Source organism: Jaculus jaculus, chromosome 5, assembly GCF_020740685.1.
Source record: "Jaculus jaculus isolate mJacJac1 chromosome 5, mJacJac1.mat.Y.cur, whole genome shotgun sequence".
NCBI classification, from domain to species: Eukaryota; Metazoa; Chordata; class Mammalia; order Rodentia; family Dipodidae; genus Jaculus; species Jaculus jaculus.
In genome coordinates, this window is record NC_059106.1 from 71,502,005 (window position 1) to 71,527,704 (window position 25,700).

Consider the following 25,700-nt stretch of genomic DNA (forward strand, 5'->3'; position numbering starts at 1 on the left):
AGTATTTTTTTAAAAAGGGCTGGAAGGTGTTTGCCTAGGTTCAATTACCCAGGACCCTCGTAAGCCAGACACACAAGGTGGCACATGCATCTGGAATTCGTTTGCAGTGACTAGAGGCCATGGTGTGTCCAATGTCTCTCTCTCTCTCTCAAATAAATAAACAAAAATAAAAAAGTATTTAAAAAAATTGGGGCTGGAGAGATGGTTTAGCAGTTAAGGTGCTTGTCTGCGAGGCCTAAGGACCCATGTTCTATTCTCCAGATCCCATGTAAGCCAGATGCACAAAGGTGAGGTAAGCGCAAGGTCCCACATGCCCACTCAGTGGCACAAGTGTCTGGTGTTCGATTACAGTGGCTGAGGCCCTGGCACACCAATTCTCTCTCTCTCTCTCTCTCACACGCTCATAAAAAAAAAAAATAATGAAAAAAATATATATTCTGCCTTACCTCAGGCTCTTCCCACTGTAGAATAACAAGAACTCTGCTCCGGAGCATGGCCTCATGGTTGAGTGGAAGGATGAAGCCTGGTCTTAGCAACATGAGCTCATAAAGTTCACAAACTCTACACCCCTCCCCCTTGTCCCCACTGCCAGATGCCCCAGTGGGTGGAGCTGGCCAACTGAAAGCACCAGGATGTCTTCAGATGCTGTCGTCTCCCCTTCCTTTCCAGTCTTGCTCCACTTAGGACATCTCCTTACATCGTCTCTTTAAAGAGGCAGCACCTGATGTGACCACCTGCCTCCTTCCCCCATACAGGCTCCACTTCCTGGTGTTCGACACAGAGGAGGTTCATGACGTGCTGCGCATCTGGGACGGGCCCGTGGAGAGCGGGGTTCTGCTGAAGGAGCTGAGCGGCCCGCAGCTGCCCAAGGACCTGCACAGCACCTTCAGCTCGGTTGTTCTGCAGTTCAGCACGGACTTCTTCACCAGCAAGCAGGGCTTTGCCATCCAGTTCTCAGGTGTGTGTTCGCCCGCTGCCAGCCCCTTGATTCCACCCCCTACTTCCCTCCGTCCCCCCATCCATGTCAAGATACTTACAGAGGGCCGGTTGCTACCTGGATGGTGGGTGGTGGTTATTATTCAAATGCTCGTGCTGGGACTATCTGGCGGGGGAAGCAGGCAGGCAGGGAGACTCTTAGGTACTGGATCACAGGCATGTCAGTGGAGAAATTCAGGTTCCAGTGGTCACCATGGAGCATCAGAGAAGATGTTCTAGAAAAGGGATGTCCACACTCATGCCTGAAGGGTGAGTCAAACCAACTCACAAAAGAAAATAAGCCAGGTTTGGTAGCGCACGCCTTCAATCCTAGCACTCAGAAGGCAAAGGTAGTAGGATCTCTGAGTTCAAGGCCACCCTGAGACTACACAGTGAAAAATTCCAGGTCAGCCTGGGCTAGAGGGAGACCCTACCTCGAAAAAGCAAAAAACGGAAGAAAGATAATGTTTCAAGGAGAGGATGGTCATCGATGCCATGGAAAGGTGCCACCGAGCTGGACTTCGGAGGATTTCTAGGCCTTAAGAAGGGGAAAGATTGACGAGAACATCCCAGGTATAAAGACAGTTCAGGAGCAGGACCCTGGCTGTGGAAGTGGAGAATGGTAGTGGGAGCCCAGGATGCTCACAGCGATGCAAGAAGACACAATGGACAGTGGCCTATGGCATGGTTCTGCAAAAGCTGTGACAGGCCCCGTGCCCCATGCTGGAGTTCTCCACTGAGCAGAGGTCTTAGAGAAGACTGGAAGCAAAGCATCTAAATTCAACTAATTATGCATTGCAGTAGCTAATTACAAACAGCTTGACAAAGCTAACATGGGCAGTGCCCAAGCCTCCACAGTCTGATACTGGCTAATCTGCCTCTTGCACAAACGACTGTCTCCTCTGAAGTGTCTCTTCCATCACTCCTCACCTGGAGCACGTGACTCTGCCTTGGTTTCTGCCAGTGTTTATTGAATAGCAGCTGCCTTCATTACCATCTCCTCATTCCATTGTAAGTGTGTGGAGGTGTCCATAGTGATTCTGGAGCAGGTGGGTGTTCCCCCCACACTCCTTTCCAGCCCCAGCACCTGTAAGGCCACAATGGGATGAAGAATCCTGCTTCTGGCTCTTTCATGCATGTTTCTCCTGTGTGGAGATGGATGTTGCCCAGTGGGGGAGGGCAGAGTAAAGGAAGGTCTCCAGGGTTTTGAGAGATATCCAATAGGTCACACTTTCCTTCATATCTTTGGGCCTCTGTCTGACCTTTGCATCCATGGATTCAGGAACCCACAAATCAAAAATATTTGGGGGGCTGGAGAGACAGCCTAAGGATCTGTGTTCAACTCCCCAGATCCCACATAAGCCAGACATACAAGGCAATGTGTGCACAAGGTTGCACATGTGCAGAAGGTGGCACATGCATCTAGAGTTTGATTAGAGTGGCTGGACGCCCTGGCGTGCCAGTTCTCTCTTGTTCTCTCTTGTGAGCGTGTACATGCTGGCTCTCACTCTCGCTCTGTCTGACTAAAAAAAGAAAAGGGGCTGGAGAGATGGCTTAGTGGTTAAGCACTTGCTTGCCTGTGAAGCCTAAGGACCCTGGTTCCAGGCTCGATTCCCCAGGACCCACGTTAGCCAGATGCACAAGGGGGCTCACGTGTCTGGAATTCGTTTTCAGTGGCTGGAGGCCCTGGCGTGCCCATCCTCCCCCCCCCCCCTCTGCCTTTCTGTCTGTGTCTGTCGCTCTCAAATAGATAAATAAAAAAATGAACTAAAAAAAGGCCAACTTGTTGGGCTTGCGTAAAAAAATATTTGAGAGAAAACAATCACATCTGTACTGAACGTGTACGCTCTTATAATTATTCCCGAGCAATACAGTGTAAACGTATAGTCATTTACATACACATGCAATGTATGGAACATCAAAAGTAAGCCCTTCTCTCTTTATCTGCTTCTCTCTTTCTCTCTCAAATAAATAAATAATTTTTTAAAAGTAATCAAGAGATGATCTGAAGTATACAGGAAGGTGACTTTGGGTTCTATGCAAACAGCATCCAACAGACTCGAGTATCCGTGGATTTTGGCATAGTGTATTAGGAGATCTCTGGGAACCAGGCCCTCAAGAATACTAAGGGACAACTATCCTTTCTTATTTATTGGTTTATTGCACGTGGGCTTGTTCATGCATAAGTGCAAATGCACATGTGCCACAACACCCGTGCAAAGGTCAGAAGACAGCTTTCCAGTCAGCCCTCACTTTCCACCGCATTTGGAGCAGGATCCCTCATTCCTCTCGTTCACCACTGTGTTCACGGGGCTAGCTGACCCACAAACTCCTGGAACCTTCCATCTCTGCCTCCATTCACACTGGGACTCAGAAGCCTGCTAAAGCCGTTGGCTTTTACATGGGAACTGGCGATCTGAACTCAGGTCCTCAGAGTTGTGCGACAAGCTCTTTATCCACACAGCCATCTTTCCGGCCCCCACAGGACAACTGTGCTTTTAACTTGCCCACAAAATATGTGCACAGGCCTCCAACGTAGCACTTTCAGTCTATTCTCAAAGCTCCATGGAGTATTAATTGGTGTTGAAAAAGGAAGTTTGCAAGGCCAACTAAAATGCTGGAAATGTGCTTGGTTGAGGCAAAACTGAGCAGCTTATCTGCACTGTGGGGCCTTGGAACATTTGGTGTGCTACATCATATAAATTCAAAACGTGTCTGGTGGGTCATGCTTTCTGACCCTATTTGACCATGGGTGACTTTTTTTGTGAGGCCATCCCGGGAGGCTAGCATTTCAGAACGGGTGTTGGGATAAGCAGTGGGGAAGGGCTGCTCATCCACAGGAGAGAATGTGAGACACACTCCTCTGCGATGCTCTCGGGGGACAGTAGCACGATGAATAATTAAAGCAGACATCTATTTTCTCTGGCTGTGCCCAAGCTGATAGAGATGGCATAAAATGAAACAAAAACAAAAAGAAACTCATGATGATCTTGCCAAATCATACCCCCACCCCAGAGTCCCATCATTGACCTGCTCTGCATCCTCAGTAGAGGCTCCTGGGACCTACCCTCGTCACTCGCCTGTGGCTGAGCCTCGCTCACAGTGCTTTTTCACGTGTTGCTCACTCACAGATGTCTGATTCATCCTTCCAGGTTCCTCTCCGAGGGCACTACTTCCTAATCCCCCATTCTGAATGAACTGCATCCCCCCCCCCCCGCATCATCCTGCTCCTGCTTTTTGAGCACCAGCCAATACCAGCCCTTCTGCCTAGCTTGGAGTGGCACCTCCTTGGCAACATGCTGAGCGCTCTTGGAGTATGAGGGCCACACAGGCCTCCCCGACTCCCCAGAGTTTATGTACGCAGCAGGTGCTCAAACACTGATCATATGTGAGGCCATAAACACAAGAATAGATGGGTTTCCTGATCTGAGGATTTCCTTGTACAAGCTGCCCTGGGTATTGCCAAGGCTCACAGAGTGCACAGCGGTCACAGCCTCCTGGCCTGGACCTTGACAACCTGGCCCCAGAGTTCTGGGTGTGCCTGTGGTTTGGGAAAGGTCACCTTCCGTGTTGCTGTCACAAGTTAGCAAATGCCAGGACTGCTCTAGGGAGAAGGAATGGCTTACCCCTGGTGAACTAGATTGTGTGTATTTGACAGAGGATTGTGCAGAAATGCCAGAGACGATTAGCGCAAGCTTGGCTTTATTAAGTAAACATGACTGTGTAACATCTAACATGCCGTCTGTACCACGTGGACCTAGCCTTTCCCCAGGGGCTTGGGCAAGCAGCTCAGATTCAGGAGCATTCAACAGAGAAAATGAGAACCCAAAAAGGGTGAGCGGGTAGAATAATCTCCGCCATCTATTGAGTGGGCACCAGCTAAGTAAGCCTTCCACTACTGCAACATCTCTGATAATTTTTACAAAAACTGGACGGTTGTTGTAATCATGAATCCATGTTGCAGGTAGAGAGTCCTGAGTTTCCTCATACAAGGCCATGTAGCTAATACATTGGCAAAACCTGGATCAAAACCTACGTGTCTGTCTCCCTAGTTCTTAATCATTGCACTCCATTGCCTCCCATATAAACAGTCTTCCTGCATGTGGGCAGAATGGCAAGGTACTTTCCTCCAAAGGGATCATTTGCATGTATACAGCGCACCATGAAGCTAGGGATGAGAGCAAGGTCTGCTTTAATTGGGAAGGAAGAAGACAATGCTTATTTGACTTAGTAAATAAATTCAGTGTGTGCCAAATGGTGATGATCTGTTCATTCATTCATTCATTTATTCAGCAAATATTTACTGAGCACTGTTCTATGCTGAGTATTGCTCTAAGCCCTGGAGATGCAGTAGGAATAAAACGGCCTTGGGCTCTGCTGATATAGAGATGCCCAAGTGATGGACAAGAAGGAGGCCAGCAAATACCCAAGCAAGACTGTTAAAGAGACAGAACAGGGTAATGCGATGACACTGATGGAGGGGGTTGAGGATGAGCCCCGAAAAACGTGATCAGGGAGGACTGTTGAAGGAGGTGGTACTGGAGTTAAAAACTGAATGCCAAGGTAGAGTTGGCCTGGAAAAATCTGCTACAGGGACATTCCAGGAAGCAGGACTAGCAGCTCATGTGGGGAAGGAGGAAGGGGCCATGGAGCTTGATGTGTCAGAAGGTTTTACAAACGTGTATGGAACGCATTGGTAGAGCATCGTGGATGGTGTTAATGATTAAAGCTGGATCAAAACAAAGGCACAGTTTTAAAATGAAACCTCAAAAGAGAAAGGCTTACAATAGGATACCAGCTGGACCTTGGCCTATAATCTCAGCTACTCGAGAGGCTACAGCAGGAAGACTCTAAGTTCAAGACCTGCCTGGCCACTTAGTGAGACCCTGTTTCAGAAGTAAGTAGATTCATTTTTAGATGGCCCGGAATACAGCCCAGTGGTGGTAGATCACTCTCCTAGGTTCAATCCCCAGTACTACAAAGAAAGGAAGGGAGGAAGGAAGGAAAGAAGGAAGAAAGGATTGATTTTCTGTCAAAGGCAGACAGCCCTTCAGCATTTGTTGGCCATGTGGCTATTCTAGTAATTCACTGTCTTCCTTCATAGCATCAAAACCATGTGGCTAGAGCTCTGTGGGAGGTACTGTCAAACAATTGAGCATACCTGTTTTCCGATAAAAGTTTATTTATAGAAATAAGCATAGAGGCAGATTTGGCTATGACCAGTAGTTTGTCAAGCATTGCCTTTGATGTTGGCACACATGTGGAGGCCAGAGGGTGACATCGAGAGTCTCCCTCACTCTCTCCAGCTTACCTTTTGAGAGAGGGCCTCACACTGAACACGAGAGTTCCCTTAGACTAGCTAGCCCGCAGGTCTGCCTTCCCCTCCCCAGCTCTGGGATTTCAGCCATGTGCTGCCATGCCCAGCTTCTTTACTTATTTATAATTTTAGCAGCTTTATTGTTCATTTTTTAGACAAAGAAATAAATATTGACTGATATTTGATGCTGCAAACAGACATTTTTTCTTGAGGCAGGATCTCCCTGTAGCCCAGGCTGACCTGGAGCTCACTCTGTAGCCCAGGTTGGCCTCAAGCTCACAGTGATTCTCCTACCTCAGCCTCCCAAGTGCTGGGACAACAGCTATGCGCCACCATGTGGCTGGCTCGTTCGTTTTTAGGTGCTGGAGAACTGCACACAGGGCTCCGTGCTCGCACAGCAGAAGCCTCACCCGCCGAGCCGTCTTCCTTCGCTGCCTTTGGTGTCGCTGAGACTTAAACACCAGGCACTGCGAGTCCAGAGTGGCCAATGCAATCCTGGACCTTGTGACAGGCTTCCTGGGCTGCCCGCTCTCCTTGTACTGATGTTCTCCGGGGGAACAAAGAGAATGGTTGCATCTCCCCACCGGAAGGGGAGAAGTAGCAAGCCCTGAATCTCTCTCAGGCCTCATGGTATTTGTTTAAAAGCCAATGCGAATTTTATATTTGATCTCAGAATAAATTCATTTGTTTCAGTGTAAAAGTAAAATGTCCCCATTTGGGGGAGAAAAACCAACCCTGTTAGCAAAGCAGCACTGCTTACCCCGTAGCCTCGATAGCCCCCGTCCGTCCCCAGGGTCCACAAGCCACAGGGGAGGAGTGGTGACGTGCTGGGGCGGGCCCTGCCTCAAAATTCTTTGTCTGGTCTTCGTTATGTGGCCTCCACCGGTGTATTTTCTCCAGCTGCATTGTTGCACTCATTCGCTCCTTCATCCCTTTGCTCCTGTGCTTCTTCCCCGCCAGCATCCATTCAGTGCGCTGTGGGAATCCCTGCTCCCTGACAGACTGCGTGAAACGCTAGACCACGAGCGTCTCCTCCTAAACGCCTGAGCTCTTCCCATTTCTAAGACCGCTCAGCGACTTATGTCGATTTTGAACTCTGCTCTGCCACTTGCTACAAATTCCTGATTTTTTTTTCCCCCCTTGAACACAGGGTAGGTCTTAAAGGTCCTTGGTTGTTTCCATGCAAGGGAGAGTGTGGTCAGCACCCAGCCACAGTTAAACAACTCCCCACGCCTTGATTCGCACTGCCTGGCATCCTGACGGCCAACTCCGAATTCCTGCGCAAACCGTGCTAGACCAGCCGCTTGGTATTTAGGCCGCAGCACCGTGCGCTCCTTCACGCTGATTGTGTTAGGCACATTGTGAGAGATGGCAAAGAGCTGTCTGTGTGTAACAGTGCTTGTATTCCTTGGTGTCTGTGTGTGTGGTGTTTGGGCATGTGCATGTGTGTGTTCATATGTGTGTAGGTGCACATGTGTGTGTGTGTGTGTGTGTGTGTGTGTGTGTGTGTGTGGTATGCTTGGGCATGTGCATGTGTTCATATGTGTAGGTGCACATGTGTGTGAAGGTGCATATCACATGTATGCACATGCTCATGGAGACCAGGGCACAACCTCAGGTATTGTCCCCAGGAACGCTGCCCACACATTCTGAGACACTGGCCTGGAGCTTGCTGATTAGGCTAGATTAGCTAGCCAGTTAGCTCCAAGGGTCCCCTGCTTCCACCTCCCCAATGCAGGCATTATAGACTTGTACCTCCATGGCCAAATTAAAAAATATATATATTTTATTTATTTGAGAAGAAGGGAGGAAGGGAGGGAGGCAGGGAAGAAGGACAAAGAAAAAAAGGTGGAGGGGAGAAGAGAATGAAGTCCAGATGCATACACTACCGTGGGCATCTGGATTACATGGGTACTGGGGAATTGAACCTGATCCCTTAGGCTTCGCAGGCAAGCACCTTTACTGCTAAGCCCTCTCTCCAGCCCTTTTTAAAAAAAATCTTATTTATTTTTAATTTGAGAGAGAAAGGGGCAGATAGCAGATATTTTAAACTTTTTTTTTAATTTATATATTTAAGAGAGGGGGAGAGGGAGAGAGAGAATGGGCCCACCAGGGCCTCCAGACACTGCAAATGAACTCCAGATGTGTGTTCCCCCCTTGTGCATCTGGCTTACGTGGGTCCTGGGAAATCAAACGGGGATCCTTTGGCTTTGCAGGCAAATGCCTTAACTGCTAAGCCATCTTTCCAGCCTGAGATAGCAGATTTTTATTTGAAAAAGAGAGAGAAAGAGAGAGAGAGAGAATAGCCATGCCAGGGCCTCTAGCCACTGCAGACGAACTCCAGATGCATGCGCCACCTTGGGCTTCTGGATTTTATGTGGTAACTGGGGGATCAAACCTGGGTCCTTAGGCTTTGCAGTCAAGAGCCTTAACCGCTGAGACATCTCACCAGGCCCCATGGCCAGAGTTTTGCAGTGGGTTGTAGGGGTCAAATTCAGGTCCTCTGACTGCAAGGTAAACACTGTACAGTAAACTATCTCCCCAGCCCCAATGCTTGTATTTTTTAAACTGAATCTAGTTCTGTAGCCTCAACCGTGCAGTCACACTTAACTCACAGTTCACACTTAACTCATAGTTCACACTTAACTCACAGTATGTTGCTGTGGGTGAGTGACATTCACAGTGAGGTAGAACACTGGTGATGCCAATGGGAGAAGCTGGTGGAGGCAGGGGCATCATGCCTTGTGGCAGAGGCAGTGACACTTATGGGGATGAGGAGTGTGGCCACAGCTAGTGACAACAGTGGAGCGCTAACAGTAGCCGGGTCTCTGGTGGCCAGCAGCAGTGACGAGCCGGGAGCCTTGCTGGCTGACACGTTGAGACACCCCTACTCCTTCTCCTGTTCTCTTGTCCCAGTGTCCACAGCAACGTCCTGCAACGACCCTGGGGTCCCACAGAACGGAAGCCGGAGCGGCGACAGCTGGGAAGCGGGCGACTCCACCGTGTTCCAGTGTGACCCCGGCTACGCGCTGCAGGGCAGCTCAGAAATCAGCTGTGTGAGGATCGAGAACAGATTCTTCTGGCAGCCCAGCCCGCCCACGTGCACCGGTACGGAGCAGCTTTGGACAGGACTCTACCCTCGGGTCACGGTTCTGTGGGCTCCGGGGCCCTCTACACCCTCCACAGGAGCCTGTGGCCAGGGAGAATTGAAATAGCTGAAAACTGCAGAAAATCCAGTTAACTCTCTCTCTCTGTGTGTGTGTGTGTGTGTGTGTGTGTGTGTGTGTGTGTGTGTACATGCATGATCGTGTGGGTCCAGTGCTTCACTTGCTAAAATGGTCTCAAAGAGTTCCCAGCCAGGAAAGCTTGTCCCTTGTTCGCTGACCCATCTGTCTAGATTGGAAAGGGGGCAGTGGGTCACCCTGGATCATGAGGTCACCACATTCTGAGAGGGTCCTTAAATTAGCTAAAGCACCCACGGGCTCCAGGGGCAAAGCAAAGACACTTGTTCCCTCTCAGCTCAAGGGAGTTACTGATTTCCCACCACCTGCTCAGTGATCTGGCTTTTCAAAGTCAGGTACCTTGTAAGGGGCGGGGTTTGAATAATCCCACTTGCTGGAAATCTGCGGGGGGGGGGGGGGGGAGCAGACCTTGAAAGGAAAGGGAGACAGGAAAGACAGAGAAAGATAGAAATGAACATCTCAGGGCTGGAGAGATGATTTAGCTCTTAAGCACTTGCCTGCAAAGCCAAAGGACCCAGGTTCAGTTCCCTAGGATCCTCGTAAGCCAGATGCACAAGGTGGTACATGTGTCTGGAGCTCATTTGCAGTGGCTGGAGGCCTTGGCACACCCATTCTCTCCCTCCCTCTCTCTCTCCCTCTCTCTCCCCCCTCCCCGTCTCTCTCTCTCTCATAAATAAAAATAAATTTAGAAACAGAGAAGTGAACAACCCAGGCACTCACATGCACACAGGTCATTCCCTTGGGTGAAATGACACAGGCAATTATTGCCAGTGCCCATGGTGGGTGCAGAAGAGAAGGAGATCCGATAGGTGCTGAGTCCTTGCCTATGCGAGGTGCATCGCGGATGTTGACTTAGATGACCCCATTTAGCTACTCCCTCAAGCTCTCTGAATTTAGCGCCAGTCCCTCATTTATAGCTACAGAAACTGAAATAGACGAATTTGGATATCTTGCCCCAAATTGCAGAGCTAAGATAAGACAGAGCCAAGATTCCCACCCACACCAGGCTGAGTGCAAGCCTCCCTGTTTTTTCCACCGCCCATGCTGAATCTCCTTCTGGGGATAGATTTAGGGGACTTCCTGAGTCCTCTCCCAACTGTGCCCACCCTGAAGATGTCCTGTGAATCTTTCCACACAGGCTTCCCCGAGGCACGGCCAAGTGACGTCTGAGGCCTGGCCTTTGTCAGTGTGTACCCAGGTGACCCTAGGCGGATCCAGGAGCACCTGGGTGCATGAGGCAGAAGCGTGGTGAAAAGTGGGTCCCAGAACCAGCTCACTTCTTCAGGACATACTGCAGTGAGCAGGAAGGGGCAACAAGAAGTGTGGACATAGACACCCTGCATAGTGTGTGTGGCTCTGCCACTCACTGGCCTGATGGCCTGAGGGAGAGTGCTTCAGCTCAGTGGCTGTGTCCTCATCACTGAGGCGAAGCATGCTTGCATTGTGACGCTGTGAGCTGACAACACTCCTGACCCCAATCTCAAGAGATGCCAGCCTCCCCACCCCTCACCTCCCCGCTTCCTCCCTTCCTTTCCTTCTTTGTTTCCGATCTCAGACCTTTTGGGCTCCCTTCCCAAGTTGGAACTGCATATGCTGCAGGGAGTCCTGGGTAGGTCCAGAAAACCTCTGAGGCCCCTCAGGGTCCCACACCCCGCAGGAGTGCGGGGCCTGCACGCGTTTTACGGAAAAGCAGGTCCTGTGCAGAGCTGGCCGTGGAGGCAGGCGGAGGCTTGCCCGGGCTGGGCTGTAACTGAGTGCGGGGCAGGGCTCCGGGGTTAATTCCGCTTGCGCTTGCATCGCGCTTCTTCCACACGCAGCCCTCGGAAATCCCAGTGACAAGCCCCTAATTGCCAGCTCTTTGGCACACTGCCACGAGTGGGGCTAGCTGGCCTTGATGGCCCTTCGTGTCAGGAGGGAAGCAAAGAAAGAAAACACATATTTACTGAGCGCCATCCCGCCATAGGCACTGGTCTGGACATGATCACAGTGAAGTCTTCATGTTTGCTTAGAGCTCGAGTTCTGGATTCTGACCTCTGGGTTCGAGCCTGGCTTCACCACAGCAAGCTGTGTAGCCTTTCACAATTTACTTTAATTTACTATGCTTCAGTTCTTTATATAAGAGAAAGAGTTAGTACCTATCGCATAGGGCTGTTTTGAAGATTAAATAAGATTGTATACTCAGGTCCATGCCTGGTCAACACTGTAGTTAGAAACCATTACCATCATCATTATAGTTTTTAAAATTAAAAAAAAATATATTTGTATTTATGTATTTGCAGAGAAAGATAGAAACAGAGAGAACGGGCACACCAGGGCCTCCAGTCAGTGCAAACGAACTCCAGATGCATGCGCCACTTTGTGCATCTGGCTGTATATAGGTGCTGGAGGAATTGAACTTGGGTCAGTAGGCTTTGCCAGCAAGCACCAACTGCTGACCCATCTACCCATCCCCATCATTATTGCTTTTTAAAATCATTACTGTGTCCGGCATGGTGGCGCACACCTTTAGTTCCAGCACTCAGGAGGCAGAGTTAGGAGGATCACCATGAGTTCGAGGCCACCCTGAGACTACATAGTGAATTCCAGGTCAGCCTGAGCTAGAGTAAAACCCTATCTCAAAAAAACAAAAATAACAGCAAAAAAAAAAAAAAAAAAAAGTTACTGCCAGGTATGGTGGTGCACACCTTTATTTCTAGCACTCAAGAGGCTGAGGTAGGAGGATTGCTGTGAGTTCGAGGCCAGCCTGAGACTACATAGTTCATTCCAGATAAACATGGCCTAGAGCAAGATGCTACCTTAAAAAAAAAAAAAAAGCATTATTTGTTTGTAGTAGAAGTGAGATGGAATCTCAGAGAGTGGGGGCATCTAGCCCAAACCCACACAGCTAATGAGTAGCAGTGTTAGAATTTGAACTCAGGACCACGTGACACCCCTCCCCCATTTGATGCCCTTGTCACAGTTCTTGTCCCCAGTACCTGCCACTTTTTAGCCATCCAGAGTGATAATCAGGCAGTCCCCATACCAGCTATGCATCCTGCTTCGCTGAGCTCCGCTGTGTCCCTCCTCTATCCCAAGAAGCGTTTGGTGACACAAGCCAGGAGTCCCTTCCAGGGTTTCAGGGCACCGTTGGCAGAGGTCAGAGAGGTCCTTGCAGGATCCTGAACACAAAGCAGATATCTGGGTGTCTGGTGCCAGGGCACATCTAGACAAAAGCCATGTCAGAGCAGAGGCCTGGAACCCCAACACCCCAGTGCTTTAGAGTAATGGGCGGTTTCAGAAACACCAGACTCACCCCACATGTGCAAATATAAGGGGAAACCCCTGAGCCGGCAAAGGGAGGTTGAGGCTGTACCCCTGTGCAAAATGGTGGCACCATGGAGCCCCACCCCAGGGGAAAACACGCACAGGACTTTCATGCACAGGCTTTCTCTACCCCTGGCTGCTTTCCTGGTTGGCTGGGGCGGGGTCACTCTGTGTGACTGGACATCCAGTCTAGCTGTGTGGTCCTGACCAGACAGGCCTCAGCCTGTCGCTCTGCCCCACCCCGCGCTCTGGCTAAAGCTTCCTGGGAAGGGCGGTGTGGGGCAAGCGTCCCCACAGACAGGAGCCTCAGTCAGGGCTGACTCTGCACCTGCACTTCCCCAGCTGGCCTGCAGGGAGGGACACTCCTGCCCCAAGGTCACCTGCGGCTCAGAGGCCATGCTGCACCCATCAAAGAGCTTTAGTCTCAGAGTGACTGAGCAAGTTACTTCGCCTCCATGTCTCCTGTGTTGTCCAGGAGAGCACCCCGCCCCCGAGCTCACAGAGCTGTCAGTGAGGAAACACTGTGTCCGAGATGACAGGAGCCTGTTTGGATGCTTTGGAACTTGACGTTACCAGTACAATATGTTTTTCCGTGAGCACCCCATTTGTCAGCCCTCATGGGTCAGGGTCAGCTGTGTGTGGCCCTGTGTGGCCTGACCTGGGGACCTGCCCTGTGGGCTAGCCCAGCCTGCTAAACCTCCACTGAGCAAAAGCCACAACTCAGCTGTAGGGCGAGCAAAGAGCCACTCTTTACTTTGGTACTCGGCCACTCCCTTTGGTCCCCTCCCACCTCTCTGTCCATCCTGGGGTTCCTGGCCACCCTTACCAGCTCTCTGTGCTCCAGTGGGCTCAGTCCACTGCTGAACTTGGCGGTGCCCTGTGGTTTCCAGATAACGTGTGGTCCCCACCGGGTTTTCCCGCCTCCCAGCATCCACTTTAGTCAGCCCCCTGTCACAGTCCTGTAACACCGGCCAGGAGGGCAGAGTTACCCGGGACTTGGGGAGGCTGCAAGAGGCCCTTAGGAGAGTAACTTCCTAGCTGCCCTAAACACCTTACTCCTCCCCACTTTTTGGGAGGCCGAGAGGGGGACCCCACGGAGGACTTGAGGGCTGTAGTACGCCAGTCCCACAGAGGTGTGCCCTAGAAAGCTGGAAGGCCCCGAGCAGATGCCAAGAACGCTGGCAATGGAGGAGGCCAGTCACACTCGGCAGGCAGGTAGCTTCACTTCTTTTGGCTCAAGTGCATGGAAGCCGTGGTGAATACTCACAGAGCCCGCCTGGATTCTGGACGTGAGACTGCAAAGCATGTCTTATGTCTGAAAGGCAAGGATGGCTCCATGTTGACCACTGACTCCATGCCAGATGTTCCACCAAACCGCTCCACTAAGTCTGTAGCCACCACAGAGGGAAGACGTGCAGATCTAGAGAAGTTAGGTAATTTCCCCAGGGTCACATCCAGGAAATAGCAGAGCCAGGCATTTAAAAAATAATAATAATTTATTGAGGTGAAATGCATATGGCATAAAATTCCCCCATTTTAAAGTGGTTAAGTGAAGGGCACAGCCTGACCCTCCCCTTCCTCTCTCATCAGCTCCCTGTGGGGGAGACCTAACTGGACCCTCAGGAGTCATCCTGTCACCCAACTACCCAGAGCCCTACCCACCAGGCAAGGAGTGTGACTGGAAAGTGACCGTCTCGCCAGACTACGTCATCGCCCTGGTATTTAACATGTATGTACCTTTCCCCGGGTGGGAGATCAAGGGTTCAGAGCAGCTAGGGGGTTGAGGACCTGTGTGCTCAGGTGAGTATGCCAAAGTCTGTGGTAGAGTTCTCAGTTCTATGGAATATAGACAAATGATAGAGTCATTCATATCCACTGGCCATCTTCTCGGTGCCAGGCACTGTGCCCACTGGCTTTATATACATCATCATCTTTTAGCACCCCAGCAATATAGGATCTTTATTTCTTTTGGGCCTCTGCATCTACTAAGACTGAAAGGAGCCACTAGATGGGGACCCCTCCCCTCCCTCCTGCATGCCCTGCTACCCCCTGGTTCCCTCCTCCTGCTTCATGACGGATGGCCAGATTCAGGTCACCATGTCCTTCTGACCTAATCCCTGACCTCTCTCTACTCCACTCACAGACCAGTCTTGAAAGATCTGTCCCAGTCCCCCTCTGCTGCCTCCCCACAAGTGACACTCTTGGCCACTGGGACCTGGCTTCTGTCACCACAGTGCCACTGGAAACTTGCTTTGATAAAGGACACGTTCAACTATCACAGTTGTCAGAAAAGCATGGAATTTTCATATCTTAGCTTGTGCAAATGTTTGTTTTGTTGTTGGTTTTTGTTTTTGTTTTTGTTTTTTTTGGTGTTTCAAGATAGGGTTTTGCTCTAGCCCAGGCTGACCTGGAATTCACTATGTAGCCTCCGGCTGGACTCGAACTCACAGCAGTCCTCCTACCTCTGCCTCCTGAGTGCTAAGATTACAGACGGGTGCCACCATGCCCAGCTCTTGTGCAACTTTTCTTATGCTCCTGCCATCCTTAATACTGGTCATCCCCTTGGCATGTGTGAAGTCCTCTCCCTTGGTTCTCTGGCTTCTTTGACTTCCAGTCTTCCTCTCTGCGCCCATCTTCTTCTGCCAGGTTTGCCATCCCTTCCTTTCCAGGCAAACTCAGCCTTCCGTGTCTCAGGAAAAGAGAAAACTGAGGAGGGCACCCATCTTCCTCTGATCTCCATGAGCGTACACACAAGGTGTACACTACACACACAAACACACAAAAGCATAGGAGCTGATAGATTGTTTATTCTTCTCTTGTTTACTTTTGTCTGTTTATTTATCATTCCTTTAATGACTCTCTTTTACCCGTAACTAAGTCTGAGCCTTTGACTTTGGCTCCCACTCATCCGGCGCCATCATCCTCCCCAGGATACCCCAGCCCCATCCTGTGCTGGGAGCTCCAGGATGGCAGGCTCTCTACTCCCGTGCTTCTGTCTCCAAGTGCCTTTCTTTTCCCTTCTTGTCCCATTGCTGGGAGTGTGCAGACTGAACTTTCTTGAACACCTGATGTCACCTTCTCTGGGAAAACTGTGCAGCATGTGGGCTATACTCTACCTTGTGGGCTGGGCACCTGTTGCCTTCTCTAGCACCACCAATCATTGGAAGGCCACACTGATGTCTGACGTGTCCCTTATCCTGGGCACCACACCCAGGAATTGACATCTTGAAAGGAGTCAAAATACCCAATGACTGAGAAAGGTAGGGACAGACAAAAACTGTTAAGAGGTGGCAGCTTCATAATTTGTGACCAAGACAGACACACACAGAATCCTTTCCTGGAGACTTTTGAAAAAAAAAAAACAAAAACAGGAGGTTAGAAGCCAAGTTGCAGGAGAAAAACATGGGGTGACCCTGCAGCCATCACCAGCATTAGAAGGTGCACATCTGCCTCCTGGATCTCTACTGGCCTTGCCCTCTTTGTCCTAGCCAATCTGGGGCCCCTTCTCTCTACCATATGTCTTGGCTAAAGGATAGAAGGGCTGTTTCTTCTTCAGTCAAGCCAGATGGTACATCTGAGTACCCTAGCCCGTGGGTGAGCAGGAGTGACTTTGCATAAGAAATCCATTGTTCTGAGAACTCATTTGCTTCTGTTATTTTCATTTTTGCACACTTGGTTTGGTTCTGGCTGCCTTCGTTGGCTATGTGCTTAAGTGTAACCACTCACTAGCTCAGAGAGAGAGCTGGCCCACGTTCAGAGTTAGCAGAAAGAGCACACAGCGACCCCCAGTAGGCAAACCTGTTCGCACAAGCCCCAGCAGAGCGTGAGGTCCACTGGGGCTCCACTTCCCACCAGGACTCATCCTTTTCCATCTTCGTCACTTGAGCCATTCCAGTGGGATAAATCCCATCCGTGAATGCTGATGTTCAAATTGCTAAACTAAGAAAGCTTTTATAGTGGATTTTGGCCCTATACCAGGGTTAGAATAGCTAAGCGAGACACACCTGAGGGTGATGCCCACAATGGGTGGTAGCAGGGCCTGAAGGAACTTGAGAAGCCGAGTGGTGAGGGGTGAGGGAATGATGGTAGGCCCCTTCCCGCCCAGCGGAGGCTCCCTGGTGGCTCTAACCTCTTTAAAAACTCTCTGCAAAATAACACAATTTCACAGTGCAGGTGTCAGCCAAGAGGCTTGAGCTCAGACCCCCCCGGTTGGCCCCTCAGTGCCTAGACTTAGCAACTGGCTTTCCATCTTATATGAGAACATGAGATATTTAGTGATGGAATTTTGGGCACTGACTTGTATCTGCCTCCTCTGTTCATCTGGACAGCATCCCCTGACTGGGAGATCACTGGAGAGCTTCGTCCTCTCCCTCCCCACCAGCCAGTCATCAGGAGCTGGGTATTGTGGGGTGACAGGATTGCTCTCCAGGAGGCCCCACCCCCGTGTTGAGCCTAAGGCCCCAACGCAAGCCTTGGCTTAACCGTAACGTGGTGGGGTGGGCTGTTTCTGTTCGCAGCTTTAACCTGGAGCCTGGCTACGACTTCCTGCACATCTACGACGGCCGGGACTCGCTCAGCCCTCTCATAGGCAGCTTCTATGGCTCCCAGCTGCCAGGCCGCATTGAAAGCAGCAGCAACAGCCTCTTCCTTGCCTTCCGCAGCGACGCTTCTGTGAGCAACGCGGGCTTCGTCATTGACTACACAGGTAAGGGCCCGGCGCAGGGACCCCCGAGAGCAAGGCGGCAGGCCTGGGAGAAGAGGAGCTGAGTGCAGACGAGAGAGCTTGGGCGGGACCACCTGCAGAGCACGTGCCTCCCCGGGGACCATCCACATGGCTTGGTCTTCCCCACTCATAAGTCCCAGGGCTGCTAGAGGAGGGGTGCCCTTCTCCTTTTCTGATAAAGCTCAGTGCTAGCTCGACCTCATTCTCATAGTCTTCCTCCATACTTACCAGCTAAGGTCCTCCCGGTCATTGCCCTGCTTCAGCGAGGGCTCAGGTGTGAGTTTTAATCTTCCTCTAGAACCCACAGCCTTCCCTCATCCTGGGAAACGCCAATGACCAGCTTCTGCATCCATCTTCTGTTGCTATAACAAATCCCTGAGGCTTGGTACTGTTTAAGGACCACAGGTTTATCTAGCTCACACGTCATGCCTTCTGAGTGGCTCCGGTGAGGTGCTCTCGGTGGGGGCACCACGATGGCAGTCAACCACTAAAGCCAGGGTTTCATGAGAACTACCTTAATCCTTTCCTAAGGCAGCGCCCAATGACCTGACCACCTCCCACTGGGCCCGACCACTTCAGCGTCACCACACGGGACACCAAGTCCATGTCCCATCAGCCTTTCAGAGACGCACTCAAACCACATCAGGTCATATGAGTCCAGATGGACATCTCATGCAACACAGTGCTAGGATCTCTCTCCCAAGGACACTCCCTGACCATACCTTGGTACTGTAACATAGTCTGGTCATCGTCTGCTATATATATCTGGATCACATCCTGACCACATCTGTTCTTCCTGATCCTCTTGTCTCTTATTCTCATGGTAACTTTAAGTCAGGCCAGTAAGTGATGGAAGGTTCTAGAGTAGGAGTTGAGGGCTGGGGAGATGGCTCTGTGAGTAAGAGACTTGCTACACAAGCATGAAGGCCGGCCGGACTTCAATCCCCAGACCTCATGTAAAAAGCCTGCCACGGTAACTCAGCTAGGTCCGCATGGTGCCCAAGCAGCCACAGAGAAAACATAAAGGAATGGTTGTGGCACATAAACACTCACAGGAATGTTGTGACTTCTTTTTTTATTTGCCTAGCCAAGAGTTAGAGTGATGGGATTAAAAGTTCACGTCTGCTACTTAGCAGGATTCTGACCTTGGGTGAGTTCCTCAGCCTCTCAAAACCTCTACTTCTTCATCTGTGAAATGATGGTCAGAAAACTCCTCATAGGAAAGCTGCCAGGATCAATGAGCCCATGCACTGAAGTCCTTGGTATGGTGGCTGGCACCTGTCAAACATCCTGTGCTCGTCAAAGATTATTAATAGTAGCAAGATAGTTCCCAACTCCCTGGGCGCTCCACTTTTTTCTACTCCATTATTCTCTTTTTTGACCTTTTCTTCTTCCTTAATTATCCCAGAGCCCATTATCCCAATCCTAGGTCCATTTCTTTCTTGATTTGTGAGCTTGGCAAGTTATTATCAGCTAGAACATCATCTACAAGATAGAGGCCATAAAAATTATGTGGCAGAAGGTTAAGATTCGAAGCTATTTTATATGTACATCCTGTAGAAAGAAATGCAGACAGAGATGTAGCGGCACAATGCCCAGAATGGACTGAACACTTGGGATCTACTCCAGAGATGATTAATTCTCTTCTCTTTAAATATATATTTTTTATTTATTTATTTGGGAGAGAGAAAGAAGGAGAGAGAGAGAGAGAGAGAATGAGCGCCCCAGGGCCCCTAGCCACTGCAAATGAACTCCATACACATGCTCCCCTGTGTGCATCTGGCTTACATGGGACCTAGAGATTCGAACCGGGGTCCTTTGGCTTTGCACGCAAATGCCTTAACAGCTAAGCCATCTCTCCAGCCCCCGATTCTGCTCTTGTTACAATAATCCAAGTTTACCCAGGCCTCATCAGCCAGCGTGCACAAATGGAGTCACATTACCAGTTAAATGGGGGTAGGGAGGAGGGAAAAGATGGTACCAACACATGATGTATCCATACAAAATACATTCTTAATAAAAAAAAATTAAAATTTTTCTGGATCATGTTTTCCACTTGCATAATGTAGGGCCTCAGCTACCTTTTAAATTGTCCCTTAATTAAATATTTCTGGCAGCCCCTGGGAATGCCTCATATGAGTTCACAAATAATGCTAATCATAATGATAGCTAACTCTGTGTTTATCAGCATCCAGTGCTGTCCTGAGTGTTATTCCTGTCAGCTGGTTGGACTCCTTACAGTGCTTATTAGTCAAGTAGAGTTCTGGAAGATGCACGGTGCACAGAATAGATAGCTGCTGCTGGTCCTGTTGCCTTACAGACCAGCCTTTGGCGTGGATCTAGTTGAAAAGCTTGATGGACATGTGGAACCAGATCAGTAAAGCTGGTTCAGGTTTATTGGCACAGCTCTCCAGTGAGGTTCACTGGTCCCAAGATGTGAGGCCAGAGAAATCACATCCAGGACCTAAGGTATAGGTATTTTAAAGGGGAGGGCAGGGGGAGATGGCGTACTAGCTAGGAACCAGGGGCAGGCTGAGGAAAGTAACTATTTCAAGGATGGGAAGGAGCAGAGGTCTCTTTGTAAGATTCCAACTAGGGAAGGGGGGCCGCTGATGGCCGGTAGAGGAATCTTGAAACTGCTGGACCCGATCATGCTCACGAATGTGGGTGATGAGGTTATTGGAGGGCATGGCCATCTTGTTAGGTCCTTTGTTGTGAGCGCTGTCCCACCTAACATCCCGACCTTTTTGTGTAGATGGGCGCTGACTCAAGTCCTGGCTACTTCAAGCTGGTTGGGGACAACATGGGGGAGGGAGAGTTGGAAGTAGGAGGGTCCGTGCTCAAGGGAACATATGTGTGTAAGAGCATCTGGAAACTTCCTGGAGGAAGCGGAGGAGGTAAAGGGCTATTAGAAAAATAGAATCGTTATCACTGGACTCATAAGTAGGGCAAGCCAGGGTAGAAGCGTGGATTGGCACCAGCTTGGGGAGGATGCCTGGTTAGTGAAGCAGCATTTGAGGTCTTCACCAGTGTCTGGAGTGTTTTCACTCAGGTCTCCACCAGGCCCCGATTCATTTACGTAGCAGCAGCATTCTTCCCTGAGAAAGAGACATAGTGTTATCCTCCCTTCTCTGAGCACTAGACACCTGACCAAAGACAGCTGATGGGAGGAGAGGATTTGTTTTGGTTTAAAGTCTCAGGGGAAAGCTTCATGGTGGCAGAGAAAAGATGGTAGCATTGAGGCTGGACATCACCTCCTGGGCAACATCAGGTAGCCCAGTAGCAGGAGAGCGAGCCAAACTGCAGCAAAGGGAAGCTGGCTACAACACTCCTAATCCCCCCCCCCCACCACCACCACCAACATGCTTCCCTCGGTAAAGCTCCACCTCCCAAGTTGCCGTCAGCTGGGATCTAAGCATTCAAATGCATGAGTTTCTGGGGAAACACCTAATTCAATCGACCACAAGCACCATATGGAGAACCTGTGCCCACAGCATTCTCCTCACGCTGCTATTGGGACAGATCCAATCAGACCTTCTGGAACTGTAACCAAAGACAGGACATAGAAATGTGCCTGGGACCTGCAGAGCTCCTCCCAGCAACCCCGCTGCTGTATCGTCATCACCATTTTCTCCTCCTCCTTCTTCCTGTTCTTCTTATTATTACTGTTATTATTATTTTGGTTTCACGTGGTAGGGTCTTGCTCTAGGCCCAGGCTGAGCTAGAATGCACTATGTAGTCTCAGGGTGGCCCCCAATTCACAGTGATCCTCCTACCTCAGCCTCCCGAGTGCTGACATTAAAGAGAAAGCAAACAGGAAGTGGGGCCAGACTATGAAACCTCAGAGCCTACCTCCAGCGGCCCTCTCCCTCCAGCTAGCTTCTACCTCCTGAAGGTTCCGCAACCTTCCCAAACAGCGCCACCATCTGGGGACCAAGTGCTCAAACGCATGAGCCTGTGGGGGACATTGCACATTGAAATGACAACAGGTGGGACAGGGACATGAGCAGTAAGAACTGCCAGTTGCCTACCTACCTTCCCAGAGTGCGCACCTCCTGATACTGGCCACCCCAGGCCATCTCCCTGGGTCTCTGGCCTGGTAGCCCATGTGGGAGAGCCTAGAACCCCTTTCTTTCCCCGTCACCTTCTTCCAGGATCTCTGGGATCCTGGAGTAGGTCTATTCACTCAGATCCCACAGCCTTGATGATACTCCTAGTATCTTTTGGGGTGGGCTCCCTCCCTGTGAACACTGTAGCCAGAAACAAGCTGCAAAACTTCTTGGACCATCACCCTTTATCTAGAAGGATGGACAGCAATGGTAGTGGAAGCTATTTGAGGGTCAGAAAATAGTCCCTGCACCTGGCAGACTGCCCAGGACCCACAGGTACTGGGCACACACTCTGATGCACTCACTCTCTTCCATCTCCTAAAGCCATCCTCCTGTCTAATTTGTATTTCATTTATTGTGTCCTTGTTTGAGACATGAGTATGGATGTCTTGGGGCTAACCCAGTGAAAAGTACATTTTCTTTTATTTTTCCTAAAGATAAAAGTATAATAATGTTTCTGCATGTGTATATATGCCCATATATCAGTGGGAATATTTAAAACATGAGTATTAGTGGAGAGAGCGAGTGTGTGTGTGTGTGTGTGTGTGTGTGTGTGTGTGTGTATACATGTATGCTATATACTTGGCCAGATCCTGGCCAAGCATTCAGACGCTGTGCCCCTGAAGGTCCACAGAGCAACACAGATGGAGGTGTGACTGGTGAGGAGGGGTACGACTACACAGGTCTAGGTGTTCAGAAACAGAAAGGCCAGGCTCCTTCTCCCACGAGCATATATGTCTCTGTGTCTTCTGGAAGGATCCAGGCTCTGCTAATGTTAACAAATGCGGGTCTCCTAGGGGCTGTGGTCTCAGAGGTCCTGCTTTTGGGGGTGCAAGGAGCCCACAGAGCCCACGCAGAGAGGGGGCGCTGGCTGAGCACTGTGCAAACCTCTCAGAGCTCAGGCAGAGACCAGGAGCCTGTCACATCCCATCGACTTCACAAGTGGGAAGCAACAATACTTTGATCCAATCTAAAGGAGGATTTTAGTTTCAAATCAGTTACCCACTCAGACCAACTTAAGCACAAACTAACAAATAACTTAATAAATGGGTGGATAGTAAGGAGTCAGGAAAACAGAAACCCACTCAAAACAACCTGAGACAGAAAGGAAACTGTCCTTATAATCAGACTGGCAACCAAACTAACTTAAAAGGTTCTGTATTTTACCTATATAGGCAGCAAAACTCACTCTAATATATTACAAAAGACAAAACATTGTTAGACTGCAGGAGCCTATGACAGGAAGCATAAACTCCCCAAAGTAAGGATTAGCGTTAAATGCGGACATTACCATCCTGACTCATCTCCTCCCTCTTTGCTTATTTTTAATTATTATTATTTTTAAATATTTCCATTTGTTTGTTTTACCCAGACAGAGGCAGAAACAGAGTGAGTATGGGTGCTCCAGGGCCTTCTTCCATTGCAAACAAACTCCAGACACATGTGCCACTTTGTGCATCTTGCTTTATGTGGGCACTAGGGAATCAAATGCAGGCCGTCAGACTTTGCAAGCAAGCTCCTTTAGCTGCTGAGCAATCTCTCTAGTCCATTATTATTATTATTATTATTATTATTATTATTATTATTATTATTGAGGCAAGCACAACAGACTTCCCTTTTTTATGCAAGAGAGAGAGAGAGAGAGAAAGAAAGAATTGACACCCCAGGACCTCCAGCCACTGCAATCTAACTCCAGGCATGTGTGCCCCCTTGTGCACATGTGCAACATTGCACACTTGTGTCACTATGTGTCTGGCTTACATGGGACATGGAGAGTCGAATGTGAGTCCTTAGGCTTCACAGAAGTGCCTTAACCACTAAGCCATCTCTCCAGCCCTGTAATTATTATTTTTGATGTGCATGTTTATGTTCGTGTGGATGCAGGTACGTGTGCACATTGAATGCACATGTGTGTGGAGGCCAGAGGACGATCTTGGTCACTCATTGGTCCACAGCTCACCAATTAGACTGGACTGACTAGCCAAGGAGCTCCGGGTATCCTCCAATCTCCATCTCCCCAGTACTGGGACTGTAAGAGTACACCACCACACGGGGCATTTTTACATGGGTTCTGGGGCTCAAACTCAGGTCTTCCTGCTTACAAGGCAATCACTTTACCAAGTAAGCTATCCACCCGCGCGTGCACGCGCGTGCACACACACACACACACACACACCTACCACTCCTTTCTGAATGCTTGCCACGGTCCCTCTCTGCAGGTCAGCTTTATTTTTTTCCTCATCCTCCTAGGACACACATGGCTTGGAATCCCTTTCCAGCTTGTCACCCAGTTCTCTTCCCTCACGGGACTCTCAGAGGAGCCATGCCTGATTCAGGCATGCACTGAGCACCACCATGGGATCTGGCTTCGCACTGGAGGCTAGCACCATCAGCCTTCTTTCCATGCCTGTTCACTCAGTAGATGTGAGTTGAACGACTACAATAGGTCAGACCCTAAGAACAGAGCAGGCCACCACAGCCCTTGCTTCCACGGAGGTAACATTCTAGTGACAGACCAACAGATACTTCTGCAGCTAGGGGGCTGTGTCCAGTTCTTCCTGGAAGGTGGCTTTGGTGCCTTAGTGGTCTCCGGGCAGACCTTCTAGGTGATTCTGAATGTAACCATGTCACTGGTGGGTTCCTATGATACTGCCCCTCTGAGGCTCTTATCAGAATTTGCCATCTGCGTGGCTCTGCCCTTAGAGGAAAATAGAGCGGGGGTGGGGAGACCCTGTCTTGTGGACTAAAAGTAAGTCACAGGGGGCAGAGTGTGTTTCTCCTGACAGTGGTATCTACAGAAAGTGGGCACTGGAGAGCCCTTCAGCTTCCTCTCCCGACACGTGCCATGGCCTCATTCCGAGGCAGGGGTGGGCTTAGGTGTTCACGCACCTGTGCGAGATCAGAGGTTCATCTAACAAGTGCTGGCTTAGCTCCTGTTTCCTGCCGTAGCTGGTCAGGTGTTGAGGACTCGGGCATGAGTAAAGTGGCTATGGTCCCTACCTCACTGGGATGCAGATGTGTCTGAGGGAGGCAGTGCGGAGCAGATGACCTAGACGGGGAAATGTAAGCAGTCAGGAAAGGAAAGAACAGACTACTCTGAGAACGAAAAGTGAGCTTTCAGGGCTGGGGAGATGGCTCAGTGGTTAAAGGCACTTGCTTGCAAATCCGGCAGGCCCAGGTTAAATTCCCTAGCACCCACATAAAGCTCAATGCAAAGTGGCACGTGCATCTGTGATCCCAACGTGCCTGCAATGGGAGGTGGAGACCAGTTACTTCGTCGTTAGTTTGTAGTATGACAGCTTACTTGTAGCACCAGGAGACCCCCGCATCTCAGTGAATGTCGAGCACAAACGCCTGGAAGTTTCCTGCTGGCCTCCACATGCACACCATGGCACACACACATGCCCAGACATACACACACACAGACAGATAGACTTACATACATACATAAATATTAGGAACAAAAAGTGGGGCCCCAATTAGAAGGGTAGTTGATGGAGGCATTGCTGAGCAGGGGCCGTTTAGATGGGGCCTTGAAGATTAGGTAGAAATCCTCGGTGCCAGAGTGGATCAGAGCACGGTTTCACAGAACAGACTCAAGCACGTGTAAGAGCATCTGAACTAGCCAGGAAAGGCCGAGAGGAATCAGCTTTTGCCAGAACATACTGAAGTGTCTGTTTTCTCTTTCAAACATTTGCAATTAACACTGTGGCCCCGAGAGCTATTATCAGATTTCATTACCTGCTCCTGCCTCAGCCCTCCCACCACTATGAACGGGTCTTCCTTTGCAAATTCACAATGGAAGTATCTTCACTTTTGCCTGTTGTAAAGGTAATGTAAGCAGAGTTTTAGGACAACAGCCCTCACTCTGGCATCTCCAGCAGGCTGGGCCCAGCCACCAGTCCAAATAATAATACCAATTAAAGAGACAAATGGTAGTGGAAAGCAGAGGGAGGAACAGATCCCATGACCCCGAGCTCATCCTTGAGTCACTAAGACGAGCCTTAGGTTGAAATAGAGGGTAAACTGGG

At 49.9% G+C, this 25,700-nt stretch overlaps 1 protein-coding gene across 5 annotated transcripts in view; it reads left to right on the top strand.

Moving 5' to 3' along the window:
• The window catches only part of Csmd2 (CUB and Sushi multiple domains 2), a 671,876-nt gene that overhangs the window by 503,606 nt on the left and 142,570 nt on the right, over window positions 1–25,700 (top strand). For all 5 annotated transcript variants that reach the window (XM_045150007.1, XM_045150008.1, XM_045150010.1 and 2 more), the window contains 4 exons: window positions 756–958; window positions 9,209–9,400; window positions 14,428–14,566; window positions 17,355–17,542. In XM_045150007.1, coding sequence (XP_045005942.1) covers window positions 756–958; window positions 9,209–9,400; window positions 14,428–14,566; window positions 17,355–17,542 — 722 coding nt within the window. The remainder of the gene's footprint in view (window positions 1–755; window positions 959–9,208; window positions 9,401–14,427; window positions 14,567–17,354; window positions 17,543–25,700) is intronic.